The sequence below is a fragment of the Pavona decussata genome, unplaced genomic scaffold (assembly GCF_977016875.1).
Source record: "Pavona decussata unplaced genomic scaffold, jaPavDecu1.1 SCAFFOLD_262, whole genome shotgun sequence".
In the NCBI taxonomy this organism is placed as follows: domain Eukaryota; kingdom Metazoa; phylum Cnidaria; class Anthozoa; order Scleractinia; family Agariciidae; genus Pavona; species Pavona decussata.
Window position 1 is genome coordinate 1281702 of NW_028145665.1, and position 26278 is coordinate 1307979.

The 26278-nt window shown below is 37.7% G+C and overlaps 3 protein-coding genes and 1 non-coding gene across 4 annotated transcripts; 2 read left to right on the plus strand and 2 right to left on the minus strand.

Annotated features, from left to right (window-relative positions):
* The first annotated feature begins 5243 nt into the window (after positions 1 to 5243).
* Positions 5244 to 5316, plus strand: Trnas-uga (transfer RNA serine (anticodon UGA)). The gene has a single exon. It is a non-coding gene; the product is annotated as a tRNA-Ser (tRNA).
* Positions 5317 to 8351: 3035 nt separating this feature from the next.
* On the minus strand, positions 8352 to 10285 carry LOC146456049 (melanocyte-stimulating hormone receptor-like). The gene has a single exon (XM_085093571.1). It carries the CDS (start codon positions 10082 to 10084, stop codon positions 9140 to 9142), a length of 945 nt encoding a protein of 314 aa, XP_084949697.1. The 5' UTR covers positions 10085 to 10285; the 3' UTR covers positions 8352 to 9139.
* A 7657-nt stretch (positions 10286 to 17942) lies between these two features.
* On the plus strand, positions 17943 to 18752 carry LOC146456050 (uncharacterized). The gene has a single exon (XM_085093639.1). It carries the CDS (start codon positions 17943 to 17945, stop codon positions 18750 to 18752), a length of 810 nt encoding a protein of 269 aa, XP_084949765.1.
* Positions 18753 to 23871: 5119 nt separating this feature from the next.
* LOC146456051 (putative G-protein coupled receptor 45) lies at positions 23872 to 25053 on the minus strand. The gene has a single exon (XM_085093584.1). The coding sequence runs from the start codon at positions 25020 to 25022 to the stop codon at positions 24090 to 24092; it is 933 nt and encodes a 310-aa protein (XP_084949710.1). The 5' UTR covers positions 25023 to 25053; the 3' UTR covers positions 23872 to 24089.
* Positions 25054 to 26278: the final 1225 nt, after the last annotated feature.

Genomic DNA, 26278 nt, shown 5'->3' on the forward strand with positions numbered 1-26278 from the left:
TTGCGCAAACCCTCTTTGGTACTCAGAGACAAGGTGATCCTCTCTTGTTAAAGAGGATGAGAAAATCATAGACAATCGAAGCGGGTTGCATTTTTCTCTTTAGGCGAATAAATGTCTATTGCAATTCTACAAGCACAACAAAGATTTTTACTACCTGACAAAAAACAATCTGTAGATTGAAATTATAATATAACATAATTTAGAGCCCACAACATCAAAAAAGCTGCTGCTCTTATAAAATTGGTGGGAAAACAGGATGCGCTCTTCAGTTAATTTATTTGTGCAAGTCATTCCACATTTCGCATCATTATGCCATTCCGAACGTCATGCGACAAGCCATGCTAATTCATTAAGCACTGATTTTTTAAAATAATTTTTTAAACCGCAATTATGAGTATTTCAATATTGAAATCTCTTCAAAAAAAACATATTTTTAAATAAAAAGAAACTCATGCTTGGGTCGATGCAAAAATGATTATAAATTATCAATCCACTGAGTAAATACCGAAATTGTGTATCACATGAAAAAATTTAGAGTTTTTAATAATTGGTCACGTGACCATGGGAGTGGCATGATGACGTCATATTTCGGGTCAGTGATGAACAAAAGTCGGAAACCCACCAAAATAACACCAACTTCTCTCAAATTACTTAACCGTTACATCCTTAGCAACGAGTCCCAAAAAATAAGTCAATAGGCCCTTAATCAAGGGAGTACACTTCAAAAATCACGCAACATGAGATTAACTTCTTGATCGTCAGTAAACAATTGCAAAAATTAAGAAACAGAAAATAGAAGGTATTCATGTACAAAAACCAGCATAAAATGTTTTTTAATCGTAAGTTTCCAAAAGGTAAAGCTATTCAAAAAGGTTACCGTTGAGCGCATTAAACCACCTTTAAATTAGCATGAATTCTAAGAACTGCATAAAAAGCTGTTCTTTTATCTTTAGCTTCTTCAATAATGGATCCACAGAACATTCTGGAAACTAAATACTAAATACGTTTTAATACTACCGCTCTACCCTATCTGACTTTTTTGGGCTTCGTCAGGTTTATTTGAAAGAGTTGTTGCAATTTGCTATACTTGGTAACATCTGCTAATCGCTTAAAATATTGTGAAATCGTCATAGCAAAAAGAGCCTATAAAATCCATTAGTTTGAAATCGCCATAACAAGTTACGACAAGGAAAATGAACGGAAACATATGAAGATCTATCAAAACCATCCACAGGCCTTAAAGATTAATTTACATCAGAGATTAAAGGTTTTCTGGAATTAAAAAGTTTTTCCTCCCCATCCAAATACGTATACGACATTAATATCTCGATATTACCGTAAACTGATTTCAAACATAAGCCCCTGAGAAAATAAGCCGACCAAAAGAGAATCTCCTAAAATGTTTGGGGAATATATTCCACCTATAATCATCCCTCTTGAATATAAGCTTTTAGAGTGGTAATGCTAGCTGTTTAAAGCTGTCAAAATCATGACTATTTCAAGTGATTTTTAGTTGTGTCTACTCTCGAGCCCGTGCATAATTTTCCGTCTCCAATTACAATGAGCGATCTCCTAAAACAACTGAGCGCTCTTCAAACATAAGTCACTAAAAAGACCAGTGAACGATCTTAAGCCAACGGCTCACATTTAGAATTCTACGGTATTTCAGCTTCCAAGTTATTAAGGAGAATGTGGTAGGAAATTTTGAATTTCGACTTACTTAAAGTGAACAGCTGCATGGTAGTGATTTGAAATTCAAAGAGGTACAATAAACGTACTGAATTAATTTGACACGAGTTAATGGCATTACGAAGATATTTTGTCGTCAATGGTTAATATACAGCTATTTCAATTAACGTTGTCGGATCAAAGCTTAAAGACATCTTCAAAGAGGCTGCCACCTCATTCATTTGACATCCTAACATTTCTTTCATCCAAATGGCTCGCCATCGTATATCTTCACTGGACGGACAAGGCATAGTTGATTTTCATGAGCTCAAGATTCATAAAAAAATCCACAGAATCTTGAGGTCTTGTCTTATAGCTTTATACTTTGATCCGACAACGTTAATTGAAATAGTTGTATAAAGGAGCAATAAAACTGAATTGCTCATACACTAGATAAAACTGAAATAAAATGGCGAGGGGAAACTTTACTGGAGACGGAAACCACAGATCCTACCAAGAACTGTACTGCTCGGCAGAAATAACTGGAGGTATACACAACCAGCTGATAATCCTTTCGGTGGTAAACATTTTTCTTTCCATTACTGCATTCCTGATCTTTGTCGCCCTTCACAAGGACGGGTCACTTCATCCGCCCTCCAAACTGTTGTTTCGCAGCCTGGCAATAACGGATCTCTGTGTTGGTATCATTGTGCAACCCTTTCGTGTTACCCTCTGGATGTTTACGGTGAATGAAGGATGGAATGTTTGCCGCTTTACATTTGCTGCAGTAACTATACCGGGGTATTTTTTTTGTTTAGTGTCTTTGTTGATATTATCTGCTATAAGTACGGACAGACTTCTCGCCCTGTTGTTAGGGCTCAGATACAGACAAGTTGTAACTTTAAGGCGATCATATATAACTATGATTGCCCTTTGGGTTTTCGCCTTTGTGGGTTTCACAGTGTCTTTTTGGAATAAATTTTAAATATCATCATACTATAACTACTCAATTGCACCCCTGTGTCTAGTTACTTCAGTTTACTGTTACACAAGGATTTTACCCAGGCTGCGTCATCATCAAACTCAAGTTCAAGACAATATTCAAGGACAACGAAACCAAACAATTCCATAGAATATTGCACGATACAGAAAGACAGTGTCCAGTGCACTGTGGTTGCAGTTAACATTAGTTGTTTGTTATTTACGAAATGCTGTAGTGGGGCCGTTGGCAATTCGGGAAGCAGCACGAGGTGAACTGTCTTCAGCTACATTTGTTGCATTGCAGTTTACTATAACTTTAGTTTATTTTAACTCGTCATTAAACCCAATTCTTTGCTGCTTGAAGATCACAGAAGTCAGACAAGCAACGAAGGACACAATCAGAAAACTATTTTGTTTACCACGTTAAAAGTTACGAAATGTTTTGTGCCGGGATCGGTTGTTTAGTTATCTAAGCGGTTGTTCATTGCCAGGTTAACACTTGTACAGTATCAGTGTTAATAAAATGTTTATTCTGCAAAATATATTTTATCCTGCAGTGGTTTGTAGTGTAAATCCTTGTTGTGCATATTTAACAATTAGATTATGAGCTCGAAATTTCTATCACGCATAGAAATTGAGAGCGAATAATCTAATTGTTTTAGTATAAATCTACTAGTCGTTCAAAACTTAACAACAAGAGAGGTTCACGTTTTTATTGAATTGTGATATAAATAGGTCACACAATGCGCGCATTGACAACTGCACCACGCCTTTGCATTTCATTCAAGACTTCATAAACTGTCATTCGCTCGAAACTGAAACGAGGAACCGATCTTTTTTATTGTAAAATGACAATCAAAGATATACTGACGTAAACTTTCCCTTTGGAAACCACCTTTTTAAGACACAGCGGCAAAATGAGTGCGCATGCTCCGGAGATTTGTGATTCAAGCGTGAATCGATTACAAATGCTCCACTACAATCACCAAATTCGCACCTGTTACCAGAATATTTTTTTTGTTGAATAAGATATGTGATGGAGGAAGTTCGAAGGAACCTTTCCTGAAAGCGACAACCTTATCTATTTTGATTTGGGCTTATCCACGTGTCACAAGGACTATTTCTCCGCAGGGTTTAAAAGGTATTCAGTCTCGTAGAAATCGAAAAGTATTTTCAGTTTAGTGTTTTAGGAAATTAATAATCTTTACATGTGAATTATTCGTCGAAATGAATGTCTATTCAGCCATGCTCCTAAGGTGTTTTGGAATATTAGATTGAGCACAACTCGTTAGCGTAGAGCAAAACTTCCGATCGTTATTGCGTTACATGACCGAAAGCTGTTTAAATACAGGTTCTTAGATTTTCCGTTCTAGCGACCTCTCGGTAAACACCCAGGAAATAGTAATAATTGTACAGTTCCAGCGCAATTTCCTATAGCCATCTTTAGCGTTATCAGCTGTCTCAATTCCAGTTTCAATATCCTTTCTAAGGCTAGATTTTTAATAACGACGTGTTTAGCTATTTGCTCTACTGTAAAACTAATTTTAGTTGAAAGGCTTACCGAAATTAATTAGTATTCTCAGAACATATAAAAGAAGGTTGTACGTTGTACAACTTTGAATTACCAGAATGAATTACCACAGAACGAATTACCAGCTGACGAATTACCAGAATGAATTACCACAGAACGAGTTAACCAACACGCTGTAGTGTACATGCGAAGATCTACGAATAAACAAGTTGAGTTCCAGTTTTGTGAAGATTCATTTTCTGCTTCGCCTCCGCGGACGAGAAACAACGACCTAGTACCTCGGCATCAGTAACAAGTGCCACGCTGCAAGTCAAGTGCTCTCCGAAGCTTTTCCCCGCCGTTTATCCTTCCGACAACGCCCGAGTTGTATCGTTTACCTCCGCGCATCGCCCGCGCATATAAAACCGTACGTCATGCCACAAACGTTTCGTTACACACGCGAAACGAAAACAAACAATGGGAATTTTAAAAATGCCGCCATTTTGCCGAGTATTGCTTACGCTTGACGAGCATGCGCACTCATTTTGCCGCTGTGTCCCTTTTTAACTCATGAATGTGCGCATGCCCAATGAACGAGTTATCGCGATGAGGGGATCTCACTTGGTCGGTGGGTTGTTAACTTTCAGGCATGCGCAGTGAATTAGTGATTGTAATGTAGCGGAATTTCACTCTGGCGCTGGTCGGTTTTAGCCAATTGGGAAACACACCTCTTAGAAACGTTGAATCGAAAGAGGAACTTCTTAGGGATGCTCTATAGTTTCAACAGCGGAAATCAAGCATTAACGGCGACGAAATTGTTCTTCGATTTGTGGTTTCATTAGCCCGATGAGCGGGCGGATCTTAAATCAACTTTTAATCCGCGGACTTTCTTGGAAATGTTCGAGTGCTTCTAGGAATACAACACACAAATAATTACAGGTTTGATTGTGAATTTGTACTGAACTACTATTCTAATAGATCTAATAGACCGATTTTTCATATTCCGAACAGTTCTTGCAAAATGTTTGAAAAACGTGTTCAGATAAATTGACTTCAAATCGCGCATCCCAACATGCAAGGAGGAGGCAGCGTGGCCCAGTGGTAAGGGCGTCGGACTTGAAATCCGGAGGTCCCGGGTTCAAGTCCCGCCTCGGCCACTCTTGTAAATAGCCAGCTGGTTTGCCTCCTGCCAGTTGAGATTTTTAACATGTTATGTTCGATTTGATTATTTTTTGTTTCCCGTTATTTCTGAGTGTAATGCCTGTAAACTAGCTTTGGGTAGCTAAGTGCATTTCCACTATAAACAAAACATTTATTATTATTTATTATTATTATGCAAGGCATTGACTCATGCATCGTTCGATTCTAACGCCCCTCACTCCTAATGACTTTTTCATGTTTAAGTAAAAAATAAATACTGTGAGAGTCGAAATCTGTCGGTTTGTTTGTTTACTTTTTGAACGATCCCCAATCCTTATTCCCTAACTTTGATTCCGATCATTATTTTCCAAGAAGCTATAAAACTAGAAAAACGCCTGTGCAGGCGAGGAAAGGAATGGATGAGATATTCCTCCGAATCGCACAAGCTGTTCTCAGACCCGTTCTTTTAATAATATGAATAATTAATTTTATTAATCTGTATTGGAATCGGTCTACGAGTCACTTGTAACCTCATTTGATAACTCAAACTTAACTCAATCCTAACACAAACTCAACTCTAACTCAACTCAAGCTCGTTACTCGGTAAATAGCCGATCCCGTCAGAAACATGGCACTTTTGTTCTTTTTTTTTATGAATTTAAGGTAACGAATTTTACCACATCTAACGAAACTAATATACACCACAATTTCAATTGTGAAAGCATGACAATTTCTGTCTTGATGCTTTATACAAAAACATATCTATTAAAATTGAAAAAAGTACCAATTGATCTAAGCTATGCTAGAGTTCAGTTAAAAGTTTCTTGTTATTTAAATCTACGAACAACAAAGTTATCTCACTGTTTCCTTCACAACCTGTTTCACTTCCCTGATCTTCCAGCAATAAAGAATTGGGTTTAAAGAGTTTAAGGAAACTAAGGTCACAGTAAATTGGCTAGCAAGAAAAACGGTTAGAAGTTAGTCGTTTCAGTGAGCAAAGCCAGCAGTATGTAAAAAAGCAGATAACAAACAACTAAAGCTAATAGCACCCACCGTGCACTGGAAACTGTCTTTCTGTATCGCGGCGCTATGTTCAGTGGAACTGTTTGGTTCGGTTGTCCTTGGTGAAAATTATTTTGAATTTGAGGTTGTTGATGAGGGAGAGCAAAGAAAATTTTTGCATAAGAAAAAACTGGATGACTGGGCACAGTGGCAGTACCTATAATAATACAAAATAACGTCATACGAAACAAGCCATCTCTCTGAAGGATTTGTACTCTTCATCTTAAGTAAAGTTTGTTAAGACCATGATACTTCGATGCGACTACAGAAAGAAATGAATTTGGAGAGACTTGTTTAATGACAGCGGAATTCTCACTATCGAGGAAATGTCAGATTAGCTGCTAAGTATTTAAATTTGTTTTGTAAATTTCCAAAAAAACATCAGATGGTCAACACAAAATTGTTTATTTGGTCTGCCCCCTGGCAGGTTTAAAAGTTAATTCGTCTTCTAATTTAACGGCGGCCTTCCTTTGTGGGATTTTAACAGGTCGTTAAAAGTAGACTCAATTTTACGCTCAATGAAAATAAGATTTGCATGGATAAATTCAACAAATCCTTTCCTGGCTGCTCTTTTCTCTGAAATTGTCTCGAACCAGAATCAAGGTTAGCAACAAATATCAGTGAGTACTCGCGGGAATTTTGTCCCAATGTGTGTACTGCCTATTTTTGTTGTAAAATCTGATCGCAAAGACCACAAAAAGAAGAAGACGACGACGATTAAGAAGCGCTCTTCCTCTCGTCAGGTTGATTCATTTTCATTTTCCAGTTCAGCCAATAACATTTCACATTTACAGAAAAGTGCTCAGGCTTGAGAAAGGTACACTGCCTTATCTCTTTCTTTTCGTAAATGTGCGTCTTTTAATATCTCTTTGTGGGATTAATAAAAAGTCAAACTTCCGGAATTGGCTTAATCATCTCTTCAGCTAAGCTTTGATTGGTCTTCGGTGGTTTCCTGTGGCCTTTGCTAGCAATCGCGCAAACACTAGAGCTACTGACGTGCGATTGCAAACTTTCAAAGATTAAAATTTTCCCCTCAAAAATTGACACTGGCCTTACAATTCATCGACGAAGTTTGACAATTTCCCTTATAGAACCCTCAACTAATTTGACGTAAGCTTCAAAAGACAAGCTTCACCTTAATAGAGTGATATTCATACAAATAACTACTGGGTACAAAACACCAAAATTTTACTATCAGAAATTAAACAGCAGGCCCGTAGCGGGGGGAGGGGCAGGGGGGGCTTGCCCCAGAATTTTTGGAAGTTAGAAAGCAATGTGCCCAAAAATATATAATTAAAACGAATTAATGTTGAATTCTGACGCTGCAAGTGCCTTTTCACAACCTCTAATAGTCTGTTTACTACCTGTCCGTTTCCTTCGCTAACAGGCACTCCTATCTTGTGAATCGGAAATAAGAATTAAAATGGATTTAAATCAACCAATCTGAAGCCGCAAAAGCTGTCGAAATAAACTACTTGTTTGCTAAGACATCCGCTCATTTTAAGCAATACAAATATCCTTAGTTTATAACAATTTAGTGTTCCTGCGTTGTCACACAATAAAGCCACACAAATATGTCCTCAAGACTAGAGAAAAAAAATTCTCCTGCAGTCGGATTGTTACTGCCCGACTCTAAATTTAAAAAGAGGAAGAAAAATTTGTCGTCGTTTGTCTACGTCCTCCTTCAAACGTAAAATTAGGAAACTTCACGTAAAAGTCCACGTTAAAGAAAAGGCAAAAACATGTACCTAAGAGTGTGATCTAGGTGCAAAGTTATTGTTTTACTTACTAAATCTACCGGGTTTTTTGATGTTCTCGTTGTATCCTAGACTGCCAAATCAGTCTGTTTTTGAGTGACGGGGGGAGGGTGGGGGGGGGGGGGGAATTTTTTGTTTGACCTTTTTTGCTAAGCCCTCTCAGTTGTTTTAGCCTTGCTACGGGCCTGAAACATGTCAAATGTTTTTTATTATTCTTTATTTCATGAGTTTTACATTAAGAAGCAAAATCATCTCGGTTAGGTTACAAATGGCAGCTGGTTTAGCGGCATTTTGGAAACCCTATTCAGACCGATCGATAAGCTTAATCAGCTCCTCAACTATAGCTAAACTCTCATTTGTCTCCGGAGTTTTTCTCTTGCTTTGCACAACTAACCGCGCACACTCTATAGCCAAGTACAACTCTCTTCAGCTAAACTAACTTGTCTCCGATGGATTCCTGTGGCCTTTGCTAGCAACGGTACAAATATTAGAGACAGGTGCGATTGTCAAATATGAAAGAACATTTTGTCCCCCAAAATTTGACAGCTTCCAATTCATCGACCAAGTTTAATAGATTCCCTGGTGCAACCCTCAACTAATTTGACTTAAGCTTCAAAAGATAAGTTTCACTGTAATAGACTGATATATACACAAATAACGACAGGGTTCATGACAGAAAATGTTACTATCAGAAACATGACAAATATTCCTTATTATTCTTTCAGGTTATTTTATAAATTTTACATTAAGCAGAAAAAACATCTTTCTTTCTTTACGGATACTAAACCCTATCCAGACCGATCCAGCTGCGGGAAATTTATCTTATTTCTAATAATATTTATCCTTACTTTAAATGCAAAGAATTCTACCACATCTAACGAAACTAATATACACCACAATTTTAAATTTGAAAGCAGGAGAATTTCTGTCTAGATGCTTTATACAAAAACACATGTATTAGAATTGAAACAGGCACCAGGCAAACTAAGCTATACAGTTCAGTTAAAATGTTTCTTGTTATTTAAATCCACGAACAGCAAAGTTGTCTCACTGTTTCCTTCACTGCCTGTTTCACTTCCCTGATCTTCCAGCAGTAAAGAATCGGGTTTAATGAGGAATTTAAGAAAACTAAAGTTGCTGAAAATTCCGTAGCAAGGAAAGATAATGCAGTTACTGGGATCTTTTGAGTGCTCAAAACCATCACTATACCATATGGTAGATAACAAACAACTAAAGTTAACTGCACCCACAGTGCACTGGACACTGTATTTCTGTATCGCGCTATGTTTAGTGGAACTGCTTGGTTCGGTTGTCCTTGGTGAACATGCCGATTTTGAACTTGAGCTTGTTGGTGACGGAGAGCAAAGAAAATTTTTACATAAGAAAAAACTGACATGACTAGGCACAATGGCAGACCTATATTAATACACCATACCGTGATATGGTGATTCAAAAAGTGCATTGCTGAGACGACAATCGGAAGAACCCAAAAAACAGTTACAGTTACGTATGTTCGCTTCAGTGTCACAACTTGTCTGTATCGAATTCCTAACAACAGGGCGAGAAGTCTGTCCACGCTTATTGCAGTCAGTGTCAACAAAGACACTGAACACAAAGTAACTGCTGTGAGATAAGTGGCATCGTATGCAAAGCGACAAACGTTCCATCGTTGGTTCACCGTTGACATCCAAGCAGTCACAACCAGGGGTTCCTGAATGATACCAACACACAAATCAGATGTTGCCAGGGTACGAAACAAGAGTTTGGACGGCGCATGAAGCGAAGACTCCTTGTGAAGCGCAACTAGAATCAGAGTATTCCCCAGAAATGCAGTAATGGACAGAAAACTGTTTATCACTGAAAGACATATCAGCTGGTTATGAATTCCTTCTGTGATCTCTGCTGTGCAAGCCAGTTCTCTGTAGGATCTGTACTCTTCATGTTCAGTAAAGTTTGTTAAGGTCATGTTACTGCGATGCGAGCACCAAACGACATGACGTTTTAAAGACTTGTTTATTAATGAAGGCGGAAGTGTTACTGTCGCGGAAATGTCAAATTAACTGCCCAGTACTTTAATTTTAATATTTCGTAAGTTTGCAAAAAACATCAGATTGTTTAGAGGAAATTGTGTAAATGTTTGAAATCCCAAAGTTTCGGCTAAAACTATAGCCTTCCGGCATCAGTTGAGAAGTGGTAAGAATTGGTTAAAAGAGCATGATGTATATAAAGAGAATGCAAATTTTGAGCTATTCAATTATCCTTACCGTCAGATCAAAGTCCAAATTTGAATTTTTTCTTTTTATACATCAGGCTCTTTGTAAAAACTCTTATCACATCCCCCTGATATAGGCTGACATTTTAGCCCAAACGTTAGGATTTTAAACATTCAATTTGATATACGTCAGTTATAACATTGTAAACTAAATTTGATTTTGAGACGACCGTACGGCTTTATAATGACGGCTAAATAAGTTCAGCCAATAACATTTCATATTTACAGAAAGGTGCTGCTTGAGAAAGGTAAACTGCCTTATCTCTTTCTTTTTGTAAATGTGCCTCTTTTAATTATTTTGAACTTGAGTGTGTTGATGAGGAAGAGGAAAGGAAATTTTTGCATAAGAAAAAACTGAATGACTGGGCACAATGGCAGACCTATAATAATACAACATAACGTGATACGAAACAAGCCATCTCTTTGAAGGATTTGTACCTTTCATCTTAAGTAAAGTTTGTCAAAGCCATGATACTTCGATGCGACTACAAAAAGAAATGAATTTGGAAAGACTTGTTTAATGACAGCTTAATTCTTACTATCGCGGAAATGTCACATAAGCTGCCAAGTATTTAAAAATTTGTTTTGTAAATTTCCAAAAAGCATCAAATGGTGAACACAAAATTGTTTATTTGGTCTGCCCCTGGCAGGTTTAAAAGTTAATTCGTCTTCTAATTTAACGGCGGCCTTCCTTTGTGGGATTTTAATAGGTCGTTTAAAGTAGACTCAATTTTAAGCTGAAGGAAAAAAAAATTTGCATGGATAAATTCAACAAATCCTTCCCTGGATGCTGTTTTCTCTGAAATTGTCTCGAACTAGATTCAAGGTCAGCAACAAATATCGGTGAGTACTCGCGGGTATTTTGCCCCAATGGGTGTACCGCCCATTTTTGTTGGAAAATCTGATCGCAAAGACCACAAAAAGAAGAAAACGACGACGATTAAGAAGTGCCCTTCCTCTCGTCAGGTTGATTCATTTTCATTTTCCAGTTCAGCCAATAACATTTCACATTTACAGAAAAGTGCTGCTTGAGAAAGGTAAACTGCCTTATCTCTTTCTCTTTTTGAATGTGCTTCTTTTGATGTCTCTTCGTAGAATGACTAAAAAGTCAAACTTCCCGAATTGGCTTAATCATCTTTCATTTGTCTCCGGTTGTTTCCTGTGGCCTTTGCTAGCAATCGCACAAACACTAGAGCCACTGCTTCACCTAAATAGACTCATATACATACAAATTACGACTGGGTGCAAAACACCAAAATTTTACTATCAGAAATTATACAAGTCAAATGTTTCTTATTATTCTTTATTTCATGAATTTTACATTAAGTAGCAAAATCATCTCCGTTAGGTTACAAATGGCAGCTGGTTTAGCGGCAATTTGGAAACCCTATTCAGACCGATCAATAAGCTTAATCATCTCTTCAACTATAGCTAAACTCTAATTTGTCTCCGGAGTTTTCCTGTTGCCTTTACTCAACTAACCGCGCACATTCTATAGCCAAGTGCGATTGGAAAAAATTTGAAAGAAAAATTTGCCCTCAGAAAATGACAGCTTCCAATTTAACGACCAAGTTAAAGCAAATTCCTTGCTGCAACCCTTAATTAATTTGACGTAAACTTCAAAAGATGAACTTCGTCTTAATAGACTGATATACATACAAACAACGAGCGGGTTAATGACAGAAAATGTCCCTGTCAGAAACATGGCACTTGCGTTATTTCTTTATCTTAATGAATTTTACATTAAACAGCTAAAACATTTCCCTTAATTTACAAATAGTAGCTAGATTAGCGAGAATTTCTAAACCCTATATATACCGATGCAGGGGCCGGAAAAGTGGTGAGCAGGCCTGTTCGTCTTACGATTTGTTTATGTTTCTTCGATGCGACTACTAAACGACGGCTTCAATTTATTTCGTAATTTGTAAAAAGGGGGAAACATCGTTCGCGGTACCACTGTTTCAAAGACTTTAATGAGTTAGAGAGAATTGTAAGAAATTCAGCAAGTTTGCCAGTTTTTTAAAGTGCCCTTTTTTGCTTTTTATATTTAAGTTTATGTATATTTCGATTTTTGCTCTATATTTTATTATTCGGCTAGTTGTATCATTATATAATACGTATCTAGTTTTAGGACCTCTATGTGAACCACTTTTAGTGATGGAGCTTCCTAATAAAAGATTGTTATCATTATAATGTTTTACAGAAAATTGTTTATTTGGTCTGCCACTGGCAGGTTTAAAAGTTAATTCCTTTTCTAATTTAACGGCGGCCTTCCTTTGTGAAATTTTTATTCGGTCGCTCGAAGTAGATCCAATTTTAAGCTGAGTGAAAATAAAAATGCTTAAATAATTTCGATTAACCCTTCCTTGGTCGCTCTTTTCTCTGAAATTATGTCAGAAAATGCTTCTTGACAAAATTTAACTGCCTTGTCTCTTTTCTTTCGTAAATGTGTGTCTTTTAATGCCTCTTCGTAGAATGAACTAAGAGTCAAACTTCTCAAATTAGATCAATCATCTCTTCAGCTAAACTAACTTGTCTCCGATGGTTTCCTGTGGCCTTTGCTAGCAACGATACAAACATTAAAGACAAGTGCGATTGTCAAATATGAAAGAAAAATTTGCCCTAAAAAATTTAACCGCTTCCTATTCATCGCTCTAGTTTAACAGATTCCCTGGTGTAACTCTCAGCTAATTTGACTTAAGCTTCAAAAGATAAGCTTCACTGTAATAGACTGATATATATACACAAATAACGACAGGGTTCACGACAGAAAATGTTACTATTAGAAACATGACGTTACAAATATTCCCTATTAGTATATACCACACAAGTGAATAGTGCCTTTCGCGCGCGCTGATTGGCTATCTCGGAGGTGATTAGCCAAGTACTATTCACCTCCGAGCAACCGAAGAAAAACAAGATGGGGTCCCGTTTCGCCACGGTCACTAAAGAGGAATTTATTTAGATAAACGAGGCAGCTGTTACAAAAAATACAAAAATGGCTATAAAGTTTAGTTTGACGGTATTAAATTTAATCTTTCCAACCTCATATTCTAAGGCGAAAAATGAAACTACAATGCCTTGTTTACGAAAACTGCCGAGCACTATAATTACAATGTAGACAATGAAACATCTAATGTTTTGGAGCATGGTTTCAAAATCAAGACGAATATCACACAACAATTAAAGAAATGACACCTTAGCAACTAAACAAGTGTTTCAAAAAGTTTTCATTGTTCGCAGAAAAGCGAGACGGAACTTTCTACAACAAGAAATCGCTTACCGCGCGGCGCGCGAGATTTTAAAATTTCCCACCATTTGTCAGTGCACTGTCAAAAATAAAGGAATTCTGGCCCGCTAGTTGTTCAGCTTGTGTGGTATATACTAAAACAATTATTCACCTCAGTGTCGGTGAAAGTGGTGGATATTTACCTCGCCGCTTCGCGGCTCGGTAAATTCACCTCCACTTTGGTGAATAATTGTTAATTATTCTTTCAGGTTATTTTTATAAATTTTACATTAAGCAGTAAAAACATCTGACTTCCTTTACGAATAGCGGCTGGTTTAGCGAGAATTTCTAAACCCTATCCAGACAGATCCAGCTTTTGGAAATTTATCTTAATTCTAATAATATTCATCCTTTTCTTAAGTGCGAAGAATTCTACCACATCTAACAAAACTAATATACACCACAATTTCAAATTTGAAAGCAGGAGAATTTCTGTCTTGATGCTTTATACAAAAACACATGTATTAAACTTGAAACAGGCACCAGGCAAACTAACCTGTGAAGTTCAGTTAAAATTTTTCTTGTTATCTAAATCCACGGAAAGCAAAGTTGTCTCACTGTTTCCTTCACTGCCTGTTTCACTTCTCTGATCTTCCAGCAGTAAAAAATCGGGTTTAATGAGGAATTTAAGAATATTAAATATGCTGTACATTCCCTAGCAAGGAAAGAGGATGCAGTTACTGGGATCTTTTGATTGTTCACTATACCATATGGTAGATAACAAACAAGTAAAGCTAACTGCACCCGCAGTGCACAGGACATTGTCTTTCTGTATCGCGCTATGTTCAGTGGAACTGTTTGGCTCGGTTGTCCTTGTTGAACATGATTTTGCACTTGGGCTTGTTGATGACGAAGAATAAAGAAAATTTTTAAATAGGAAAAAACTGAGATGTCTAGGCACAATGGCAGACCTATATTAATACACCATACCGTGATATGGTGATTCAAAAAGTACATTGCTGAGCCGATAATCGAAAGAATCCCAATTACAGCGAGAGTTGCATATATTCGCTGTAAAGTTACAACTTGTCTGTATCGAAGTCCTAACAACAGGGCAAGAAGTCTGTCCACGCTTATTGCAGTCAATGTCAACAAAGACACTGAACACAAAAGAAATCCTGTGAAATAACTTCCATCGTAGGCAAAGCGACAAACATTCCATCGTTGGTTCACCGTTGACAGAAGTTCCAAAATGATACCAACACACAGATCAGTTGTTGCCAGGGTACGAAACAAGAGTTTGGACGGCGCATGAAGTGAAGACTCCTTGTGAAGCGCAACAAAAATCAGAGTATTCCCCAGAAATGCATTGATGGACAGAAAACTGGTTATAACTGAAAGACGTATCAACTGGTTATGAATTTCAATTTCCTTTCTGATTTCTGGTGCGCAAGCCTGTTCTCCTTAGGACTTGTAGTCTTCATCTTCAGTAAAGTTTTTTTAAGGCCATGTTACCGGTACCAACGAAATGAATTTCTAAAGACTTGTTTAATGACAACGGAAGTCTTCACCCTTTACCTATCTACTTCGTACCATGCGACACATAAGGCCCCAACACAACTCCGCCAACCAGCTCTGTCAGCCGCTGCGGAAATATTTCGCGGTAATGTCAAATTGTATAAAATGTCAAGTTCTTTTACTTATTTCGTAAATTTACAAAAAGCATCAGATGGTTTACCTATAATTGACAACTGCTGAGTTAAGAATGTCTTTTTAAAACTGTATTTGGTCTGCATGTAGCAGCTGTGAACGTTAATTAGTCTTGTAATTTCTGCGGCCTTCCCTTGTTTAAGGTTTCTCATTGTCTCTACTCTATTTTGAAGCGTATAACACTTTATCGTAACCTGTTAATATGACCCTTATTTTGTGCTGACCATAATCGCCACTAATGGCGTTCCACCTTCATTCTTTGAAAAAAGAATGTCCACGGAAAAGATTTCACGACGGTTCTTCAGGTTTTTTATATAACGGAAGACGGCAGATCACTAAAAGTTTATTAACATACTTGACCGCGATAAAGCAAGCGATCTCATATAATAACCAAAGTTGAAGGATTGTCCAGCCAGTGTTATTGTGGGAACTATTCTAGCCTGAATTTTAACCAATAGCATTGAACTACCTTGACCTGTAGCTACATGCACAATTCGCTTCTCCATAAACATCCACAATATTAGTGCTATTAATTATTCGTTTCTTTTTGGAATAAATCAGTAGGAGTTGACCCAAACTTTCTTTGCCTTCGTTACAGATTAATTGCTGCAAGTTTATCTACAGGTTCTACCGCTCACATTTCATCGCCTCTCCAATTATACTTTGTTTCTTGTATGTGTGACTAAACCCACGTGATGTTATTGCACAGCCGAGACATTCAAGACGATTAACACAGACTGAAGCATCTTCATTTATTGTCAGCAACATAATTGTCAGCTTGGATGGGAGGCAGTTGGCTGGGCCATTTTGCTTCTTCAAAACGCCCGCTGCCCCGTCCTGGTCGATCGTTTTTGTTAGACAGTTCGTGGCGCTCATGATTATCCCTAAACTTACATATCTTCGTCTAGCCTGCGTCTCTGGCGGTATTGTGGGGGCGCGCGAAATAAAGTTAAGCCGCGAGGAGAATGGGTAGGGGGACTTTGATATTTCTCGCTGCTTCGCCGCTCGCTTCAAGCGGCTCCGCCGCCAAAACTTTATTTCGCGCGCGCCTACAATACCGCCAGCTACGCAGGCTAATCTTCGTCTTACTCTACGTGATCTCCATTAAGACACAGATGGACATCTATTTTTCTTTATTGCCTGCAACATGATCGTCAGCTCGGGTGGATGACTTTGTTTATACATTAAGTTCGATTTGGTTCAATTGTTTTTAAACTACAAAAGGTTTCAATAGATAGTCAAAAGGTCAAAGATGCCGTGGTGTGTGGACCGAAATACAACTGTCAAAATCGCGCAGCTTGCGTTCTGGCTGGAAATGAAAGCTTCCATATGACACAGGCTTCCAGTGTCCACTTACTGGTGGCTGTTAATACAAGTTTGAATATTCAAATAGGTGTTGATTGGAAGGCAAAAGGTACCTACACAGCCCACCGAATATTTATTTATCAATTTTCAGTGCGCACAGTGAGTAATTGAGTTAATAACATTTCACCTTCGCACTTGCAGCCATTTGCTTTATTTCTTCCGTAAAAGTTTAAGTCTTGCTGGAGAAAATAAACTGCCTTATCTCTTTACCTTCGTAAGTGTGCTTGTTTATTCTTACGTGAAATCAATAAGAAAACTCAAACTTGTCGCAGTCATTTGTTAGTTCAGTTAATTATTTATTTTGTCTCTGATGTTTTCTTATGGCCTTTAACAACAACCAATATTGAGTAGTAGAACCAGGTCCACAAATTAGCAGCTTCCAATTTATCGACGAAATTAAAACATCGCCCCTTGTGCGATCGCTAACTAATTTGACGTAAGCTTCATAATATATGCTTCATCTTGATAGTGATTATAACAACTGAGTTTACGACAGAAAACGTCGTTAGAAACATGGAAAGTAAACTTTATGACACTTTGTTTAATGAATTTGACATTGAGCAGCAAAAAGTTCTTCCTTATGGGCGATGCTAACGATACTTTCACCGAAAATTTCAGTTGTAAAAGTATGAGAATTTCCGTCTTGATGCTGAAAACTTGATAATGGCAACAGTCAATTTAAGCTGTCCAGTTCAGTTAACGGAATAAAATTTCTTTTTAGAGATTTAAATCCATGAACAGCAAAGTTGTCTCACTGTTTCCCTTACTGTCTGTTTCACTTCTGTGATCTTCCAGCAGTAAACAATCGGTTTTTACCAGTCAAATTTTATTTTCCCTCTAATTGTATATTTTTGTTTTATGTTTCGTAAATAGGCGTGATATCGTGCAGGTCAGTTATTGCCAAGGAATTAAGGCACAGAAGAAACATCGTCGTTTATTGTCAGCAACCTAATTGTCAGCTAATTGGACGTTATATGGTGATTCACAAAGTAAATTGTTGAGCAGACAATCGGCAGAACTAAGAAAACAGTTAAAGTTACATATGTTCGTTTCAAAGTTACAACTTGTCTGTATCTGATCCCTAACAACAAGGCGAGAAGTCTGTGCACTCTTATTGAAGTTAGTGGAAACAAAGACACTGAACACAAATCTGGGTTCGGACGCGCCGTTCGAGGAGTTCGGACGCGCCAAAGTCCGCTCCAGTATTTGAATCGATTTTGGTGTGAATTTTACAGTACCAAGTTCCTCATGTCGGTCAAAACGCTCAGGAAAGAGAATGACGAACTGAAATCGAAACTGAAAAGCTTCGAATCAGAGCTGGAGTCGTTAAAAGCTTCGCTGAAGACTACAATAACAAACAGAGAAGAACAAGAACATGGCGTCCAATTCTTAAGCGACGAATATGATGATCTCACAGCGGGTAGAAAAGAGATGTGGGATCAAATTAAGCGACTATCCAGTAAACTCGACACAATTTCATCGCAAGTCGATCGAATTTCTCAAGCCATCGACTCTTTTGAACTGTACAGCTATCAGTACAATGTCAAGATTGTTGGCATTCCACAAGTGTCAGAAACGGAGTCTCCCGAAGACACAACCTCAATATGTCTGAAACTATATTCATGTATAGGAGCAGACATCTCAATTCAGGATATCGACATCGCCCACCGGGTCCCAGCAAAATCAGCTCAGACGAATAGCCCGAATCCTATCATTTGTAAATTCGTTCGGCGACTAGCTAAAGAGAAAGTCATGACGGCAAGAAGATCTGCCAACAATATAAGAGCTGCGGATCTCGATTTGATTAATGTATCGATCAACCACATTGGCATCTACGACCACCTTACTCCGCGGCTACAAGAGTTATTGTACGAAGCCAAACGCTTTAAGTCCGCCAATAACTATAAATACTGCTGGGCTAAAAAATCCGCGATCTACCTGCGCCAAAATGATACATCAAGAATCATTAAGCTTAATAGGATGGATGATCTTGCCACTCTGATACCAGAGAACGCGGCGACAGCCCAAGGATCTGATGCACAAAATGAGGATGAGTAATTTGTGAGAAACTGAATGTGGTAAGCATGGAATCTGCTTTATATTTGCGATGAGAAAACGAAGCCAAAGTAAGGAACAGCAAAAAGTTAACAGGCTGTTGATGCGTGATCTTCCTTATTATGGTTATGACATAATTAATTCACATGAACAATTCAACAATCTTCTCTCTTCGAACTTACCCACTAAAAAATATTTAGATAAACTACGTAGCTTTCACGACATTGACTTGTTTAGCCTTAATACCCATCCAGATGATCACGAAGACCAATTAAATACTTGTATCCGATGTAAATATTATACACCACATAGTTTTTGTGAGTTTGCAAAAACCCTAGATAGAAATCAAACAAAACGCAGATTTTCAATCTTCCATAATAACATAAGAAGTATTAGACGAAACATTGACAATCTGCAAACACATCTTTTAGATGAACTAGACTTTCAATTTTCTGTTATTGGACTCACGGAAACCAAAATTTCTTATGCTAATTCGGATCAAAATATCCCACAATTAAAAGGTTACAACTTTGAGTACGTCCCAACGCCCCTGGCATCTGGAGGTGTTGGAATGTATATCAATGACACTCTAAATTACATGGTACTAGAAAAGACCTCTAATGAGGCCTACCAAGCTCTGTGGATTGAAATTATTTTGGATAAACAGAAAAACATTGTGTGCGGGATTCTCTATAGACAACACAATTCTCCGGAATCTTTTCAATCATATTTTGACGAAGCTGTCGAAAAATATATTTTCTATGATAAGCCCGTCTATATAGTCGGGGATTTTAACATTGACCTACTCAAGTCGCAATCTTCTAATATCAGCCAAAATTTTTTATTGACCGCTCAAAGCCTTCACCTTATTCCAACCATTGACAAACCCACTCGAGTACATAACACGTCGGCTACACTTATTGACAATATCTTTACAAATGACCTCGAGCAATTCCTTGTAAGTGGCAATATAATCTCCGATTTAACTGACCATTTTTCTCAGTTCTGTATTTCACGTAACCCTACTAATCGAGTCCTATCTCTTCCACATAAAGTGCGGGATTATTCTAAATTTTCACCTGATGATTTTAACAATGAACTTACTCAAATCAACTGGGACATTATCATTACAAACACTCATCAAGACATCGATAAAATTTTCTCGACGTTTTACAATAGATTTAATAAACTGGTCAATAAACACGCACCGTTAAAAAAGCTTTCAGGTCGTAAGGCAAAGCAATTTTCGAAACCATGGATTACTAAAGGCATTAGACGATCAATAAAAGTCAAGAACAAACTATTTTTGTCAGGCGATAATGAGAAATATAAATTATATAGAAATCAAATTTTGACACTAACCCGTTTAAGCAAAAAACAGTATTATTATAAATACTTCGAATCTAACTTATTGAGTGTTAAGAAGACATGGGAATGTATTAATACTTTGCTAAACAAAAAGAGAAATCGAAAATTCATCTGTAAACTCAAGGAACCTGATAACAGCGGTTTTACGCAAGACCCATCCCGAATTGCCAATATTCTTAACAGCCACTTTGCCTCCATTGGACGCAAACTAGCTTCGAAGCTACCCCGATCTTTGCACCATTTCACTGATTATTATCGTCAAACCAGTCACCTGAATTCTTTCTTTTTTGTTCCTGTGACCCCTTACGAGGTTCAACTCGAAATTCTGTCCATCTCCAACAACAAAGCGCATGGTCTGTATTCGAGTCCAACTTCAATCTTAAAATGTGCTAGCTCTACCCTCTCTTATGTTTTGGCGAATATATTCAATGCTTCAATTAATTGTGGGAATTACCCTTCAAAACTTAAACACGCAAAAGTCATTCCCATTTACAAAGACGGTGACGAGACAGATCCAAACAATTACAGACCTATCTCACTTCTTTCAAACTTTAATAGAATCTTTGAGAGATTGATGTGTGTGCGCTTAAAATCCTACTTAAGTAAAACAGATATTCTTGTTCCATCTCAATACGGCTTTCGAGAACAACATTCTACCCAGCATGCAACGCTAGATATTATTAACACTATTCAAAACAATATGGATAAAAAGCTGTATACTTGTGGCATCTTCATTGATCTAAAGAAAGCATTCGATACGGTAAACCATGAAATACTGCTGCAGAAATTATATCATTATGGAATAAGAGGGATAGTCAACGATTGGTTCTCTTCTTATCTCAAATCGCGTTCACAAACAACTAATATCGGTCCCCATATTTCTGAAAAGGCCCCTACGGAATGTGGCGTTCCTCAAGGTTCTGTTCTAGGGCCTTTACTCTTTTTGTTGTATATAAATGATATCACTAACTGTTCAGATAAGTTCAATTTTTATTTATTTGCTGATGACACTAGTATCCTTTGCAGTAATAGGAACCTTAAATCCTTAGAACTAGAAGTAAACACTGAATTAAACAAACTTTGCGAATGGCTAACAGCGAACAAATTAACTCTAAATACTAAGAAATCTAATTATGTAATATTTCTTAATTACAAAAAGAAACTTCCTTATCAACCAACGATAAATATTTACGACAATGATAAAGTTTCATATTCAACATTAGAATGTAAAGATCATGTGAAATATCTTGGCATACTCATTGACAAGAATCTCAACTGGAAAGTTCATATAGATTTAATCGCCCTAAAAATGAGCAAGGCCATTGGCATCATAGCTAAATTGAGACATTTTGTACCCTTTTCTATTCTTGTTAAGTTATATCAATCTCTTATTTCCCCCTACCTCATGTATGGAATTAGTTCGTGGGGTCAAGCTTCTCAGTCTAACTTAGAAAAGCTCCTTCTCCTACAAAAACGAGCTCTACGTTTGATGAACTTTTCTACAAAAAGTGAACACGCTATTCCTTACTTCATTAAACTTAACATCCTACCTGTTCATTTTCTCTATGTCGAATCTGTTTCCTGTTTAATGTATGATATCCAAAACAAACTAGCACCTGTTCATATTCAAAATTTATTTAAACATGTCTCAGATATACACTCCTACAACACCCGGTCAGCAACCGCCGACAAATTTTATATCATGTCTTCACGTCTTGATCAACTAAAGAATTCATTTTCTCGATTTGGTGCACGGCTATGGAATTCTTTACCGGATAATATTAGAAAGTCTGACAACAGAAAACTATTCAAGAAACAAATACATGAAATACTAATCAACATTTTAAAAAAAGAAAATGCTTACCTTACACCTTCTTCAATTCTTGAAATAATGAAAAGCTTCTGAATATGTAACAATCCTTTAATTTCTATCAGCTAGCGAATCCCCTTTTTTGCGTCACTTGTTTGTTTACTACTTATTTAACTTTTATTTTAGTCAATTCAGTTGTAAACACCAAATGTTTTTGTATTTAGTTTAGCATAAACATACCTACCCGCCTCGACTAGCTTCAGCTATTTGCGGGTAGGTATATAACACCTTGTAACTGTCTATTGTTAATAAAGTGTTGTTTGTTTGTTGTTTGTTTATCCTGTTGTAAACGCGGCGTCAGGTACAAAGCGACAAATATTCCATCTTTCCTTCACCATTTACATCCAAAAAGTCACAGCCAAAGGCTCGACAATGATTCCAACAAACAAATATTCCATTGTTCGTTCGCAGCAGACATCCAAGAAGTCACAACCAGAGGCTCCACATAATATCACACACAGATCAGTTCCCACCAGGGTACGAAACAAGAGTTTGACGGCGCATGAAGTGAAGACTCCTTGTGAAGAGCGACTAGGATCATAGTATTCCCCAGAATGCAGTAATGGACAGAAAACTGTGTATTTCTGAGAGCCACATTAGCTGGTTGTGGATGCCTCCTGTGATTTCAGCTGAACAATCCTGTTCTCCGAAGGATTGGTACTCTTCATGTTAAGTAAAGTTTGTTAAGGTCATGTGACTGCGATGCGAACACCAAATGAGACGTATTTCTAAAGACTTATTTACTGACAACGGAAGTCTTAATATCGCGGAAATGTCAAATCAACTGTCAAATACTTTTACTTGTTTCGTAATTTGCAAAGAGCATGAGACCCCGGTTGTTCAAAGGGCGGATAACTGACTTTATCCACTGGGTAGGCCTATACGCCGGATTAAAGCGCGCTCCACCGAATAGTTATTCAGTAGATAAAAAGTCGGTGCAAAAAACCTGAGCTGGTGTCAAGTCCGCTGCCATGTCGTCTGAAGGGCCACAGTGATTGAGCTTATAACATTTTTTTCTCCAAATTCCACTTGCATAGATTTCAGAGTAGGCTTGCCAAGAAGAATAGATCTTTCATTTTGAAATAAAGCTTCTTAAATGTCAAGAACCTTTCTGAGCTGATCGACATGTTCGACATGACATTTCAAAAGGACGGTTTTCTCGCCTGGAAATGAATATATTTGTTAAAATAACACACGTAACGACTTGCATAATATTTTATTTTTATAGAAAAAAAATTGTTTTATCTTCACGGAACCAATATTCATTAGTAAAGGATTAGCAAATGATAAAAAATAAAATAGAATCAGCTGGTTATGAATTCTGTCTGTGGTTTCTGGTCAGGAAGCCTCTTCTCCCAAGGATTTGTACTCGTCATCTTCAGCAAAGTTTATCATGGCCGTGTTAGCTCGATGCGACTAGAAAACAAGATGAATTTTGAAAAACTTGTTTATTAATGACAGCGGAAATCTTTAACTATGGCGGAATTGCCAAAATAACTGCCACATTTATTTCCTAAATTTGCATAAAGCATCAGATGGTCTACAGAAAATTGAGTATTTGATTTACCACTGGCAGGTTTAATAGTTAATTCGTCTTCTAATTTTCAACGGCAGCCGTTCAAAGTAGACCCAATTTAAGCTGAGTGGTAATAAAACTACTAAAATAATTTCGACTAACCCTTACCAGACGGCTCTTTTCTCCGTAATTGCGTTTTGAACTGGTAATATTCATCATTACCTTGAATGATATTGGTATTGTATTTATGAACCGCACATATCACATAATCTCATGGCGGTTTATTATTTTTCTGTGGGTGTGATTGGACGTCAGCATGTAAAGGCGCCACTGGCAGAAGCTTTCAGTCCATACTTTGATCTCATGCACCAACCAAACCCCTGCATGCTTGTGAAAGACAGAAGACAAATGATAGAGAGATGGACCACCATACCGGGGTCTAGGTCACCTACTCTTTTCAAACAATTTCAATTGTGAAAGCATGAGAAATTCTGTCTTGATGCTCTATACAATGTATTAAACTTGAAAAAGGCTCCAGGCAAACTAAGCTATACAGTTAAGTTAAAATCTTTCTTGTTATTAAAATCTACGAACAGCAAAGTTGTCTCACTGTTTCCTTCACTGCTTGTTTCACTTCCGTGATCTTCCAGCAGTAAAGAATCGGGTTTAATGAGGAGTTTAACATAACTAAAGTCAAAGTAAATACTCTAGCAAGGAAAAAGGATGGAGTCAGCATCCGTTCAGTCTTCAAAGCCAGCACTATACTGTATGGCAGATAACAAAAAATTAAAGCCAACTGCACCCACAGTGTACTGGACACAGTCTTTCTGTACCGCGCTATGTTTAGTGGAACTGTTTGGCTTGATTGTTCTTGTTGAACAGAATTTTGTATTTGAGTTTGATTATGGCGGAGAGTAAAGAAAATTCTGACATAAGAGAAAACTGAGGTGACTAGACACAATGATATAACACACCTACCAAACCACATCGTTATTTGGTGATTTAAAACATAAATTGACGAGAGTACTATAGACAGAACCCAAAATGTTGTTAGGGTAACATATGTTCGCTTCAAAGTTACAACTTGTCTGTATCTGAGCCGTAACAACAGGGCGAGAAGTCTGTCCACGCTTATTGCAGTCAATGTCAACAAAGACACTGAACACAAAGTATATGCTGCCACAAAAGAGGCATCGTATGCAAAACGACAAATATTCCATCGTTCGTGCACCATTGACATCCAAGAAGTCACAGCGAGAGGCTCCACAATGATACCAACAAACAGATCAGTTATCGCCAGGGAACGAAGCAAGAGTTTGGACGGAGCATGAAGTGAAGACGCCTTGTAAAGAGCAACTAGGATCAGAGTGTTCCCCAGAAATGCAGTAATGGACAGAAAAATGTTCATCACTGAAAGACATATCAGCTGGTTATGGATTCCTTCTTTGTTTTCTGGTAAACAAACTAGTTCTCCGAAGGACTTGTACTCTTGATCTTCAGTAAAGTTTGTTAAGGCCATGTCACTGCGATGCGACTTCAGAAAGAGAGGAATATGGAAAGACTTGTTTAATGACAGCGGAAGTCTTACCATCGCGGAAATGTCAAATCAACTGCCAAGTAGCTTGCTTTTAGTATTTCGCAAATTTGCAAAAATCATCAGATGGTTTACAGAAAATTGTGTAAATGTTGTAAAATCCCAACGTTTCGGCTAATACTCTAGCCTTCCGACATCAGTTGAGAAGTGATAAGAATTGCTTAAAAGAGCATGATGTATATAAAGAGAAATGCAAATTTTGAGCTATTTGATTATCTTTTCCGTCAGATCAAAGTTCAAATTTGCATTGCTCTTTTAGCCGAAACGCTAGAATTTTAAACATTCAATTTTATATATCTCAAGTGAACTGATCAGCGTCAAATTTTATTTGTTATCATGATTCTTCCTGGTTGCAGGTCCATTTTTTACTCGAGGATTACGCGTAGCATTAGAACGAGTTATTGTGGGCACCTGCGATATGAAAATCTGTCACTAGGTGTAGACACTTTCGTAATTAGTCGGCCCGGCACGAAAGCGCCCGATAAAACGGCTCTGTCTATCGTTCCCGAAGACCCCTGCTGGAAAAAGCGCTGCGTGTGCATCGTGTGATAATCCTGCTCGGAGCTTTCATTGTGATGATTTTGTAGCTTTAACTGGAAAGTGACTTCAAAATGAGTGTTGTAATGTTATTGACTAGGGACCCCACGGGATTCTGGGTCCCTGACTGTTTTCTCGGGCCACCCCGCAGACTGTTTTTGGAGGCCATTTTTGAGTTCAGTGCGAGAGCACGTGTCAGACAGTTGTCACTTCGTTTCTTTCTTGAGAATATTGAAAGTTAAGGTTTAGAACTGTGTTAGAGACAGACTTACAACATGGTGTCAGACGTGGTCGATTTTTGAGAAGTGAACGAATTGCAAGAAGGTACGAAAAAGGTGACAAGTCGTGTCCTAATGACCGAAAGAGATTCCCGCGCGCCTGGTCCGCTAGTGCTGGATGCACACGCATCGGAAAACTGGAGGAAGTTTCTAATGTAGTTTGAAATTTACCTTGTGGCGAAAGCGAAAGATGAGAAACCAGATAAACTAAAGGTAAACATGTTACTTCATTGTGCTGGGCCAGAAGCTATCGAGATCTATCGAGGAGTACAGTCATTTTGTTTTCAACGCGGGAGAGAGCAATGAGTGTTATGACGATGTCTGTAAGAAGTTTAAGGAACTATGTGAAGGGGCTAGGAATGTTAT

What these genes read in the sequence shown, in the direction of transcription:
- LOC146456049 (XM_085093571.1), bottom strand. Translation starts at nt 10,084, where the DNA reads ATGACCTTAACAAACTTTACTGAACATGAAGAGTACAGATCCTACAGA.
- LOC146456050 (XM_085093639.1), top strand. Translation starts at nt 17,943, where the DNA reads ATGTCGGTCAAAACGCTCAGGAAAGAGAATGACGAACTGAAATCGAAA.
- LOC146456051 (XM_085093584.1), bottom strand. Translation starts at nt 25,022, where the DNA reads ATGGCCTTAACAAACTTTACTGAAGATCAAGAGTACAAGTCCTTCGGA.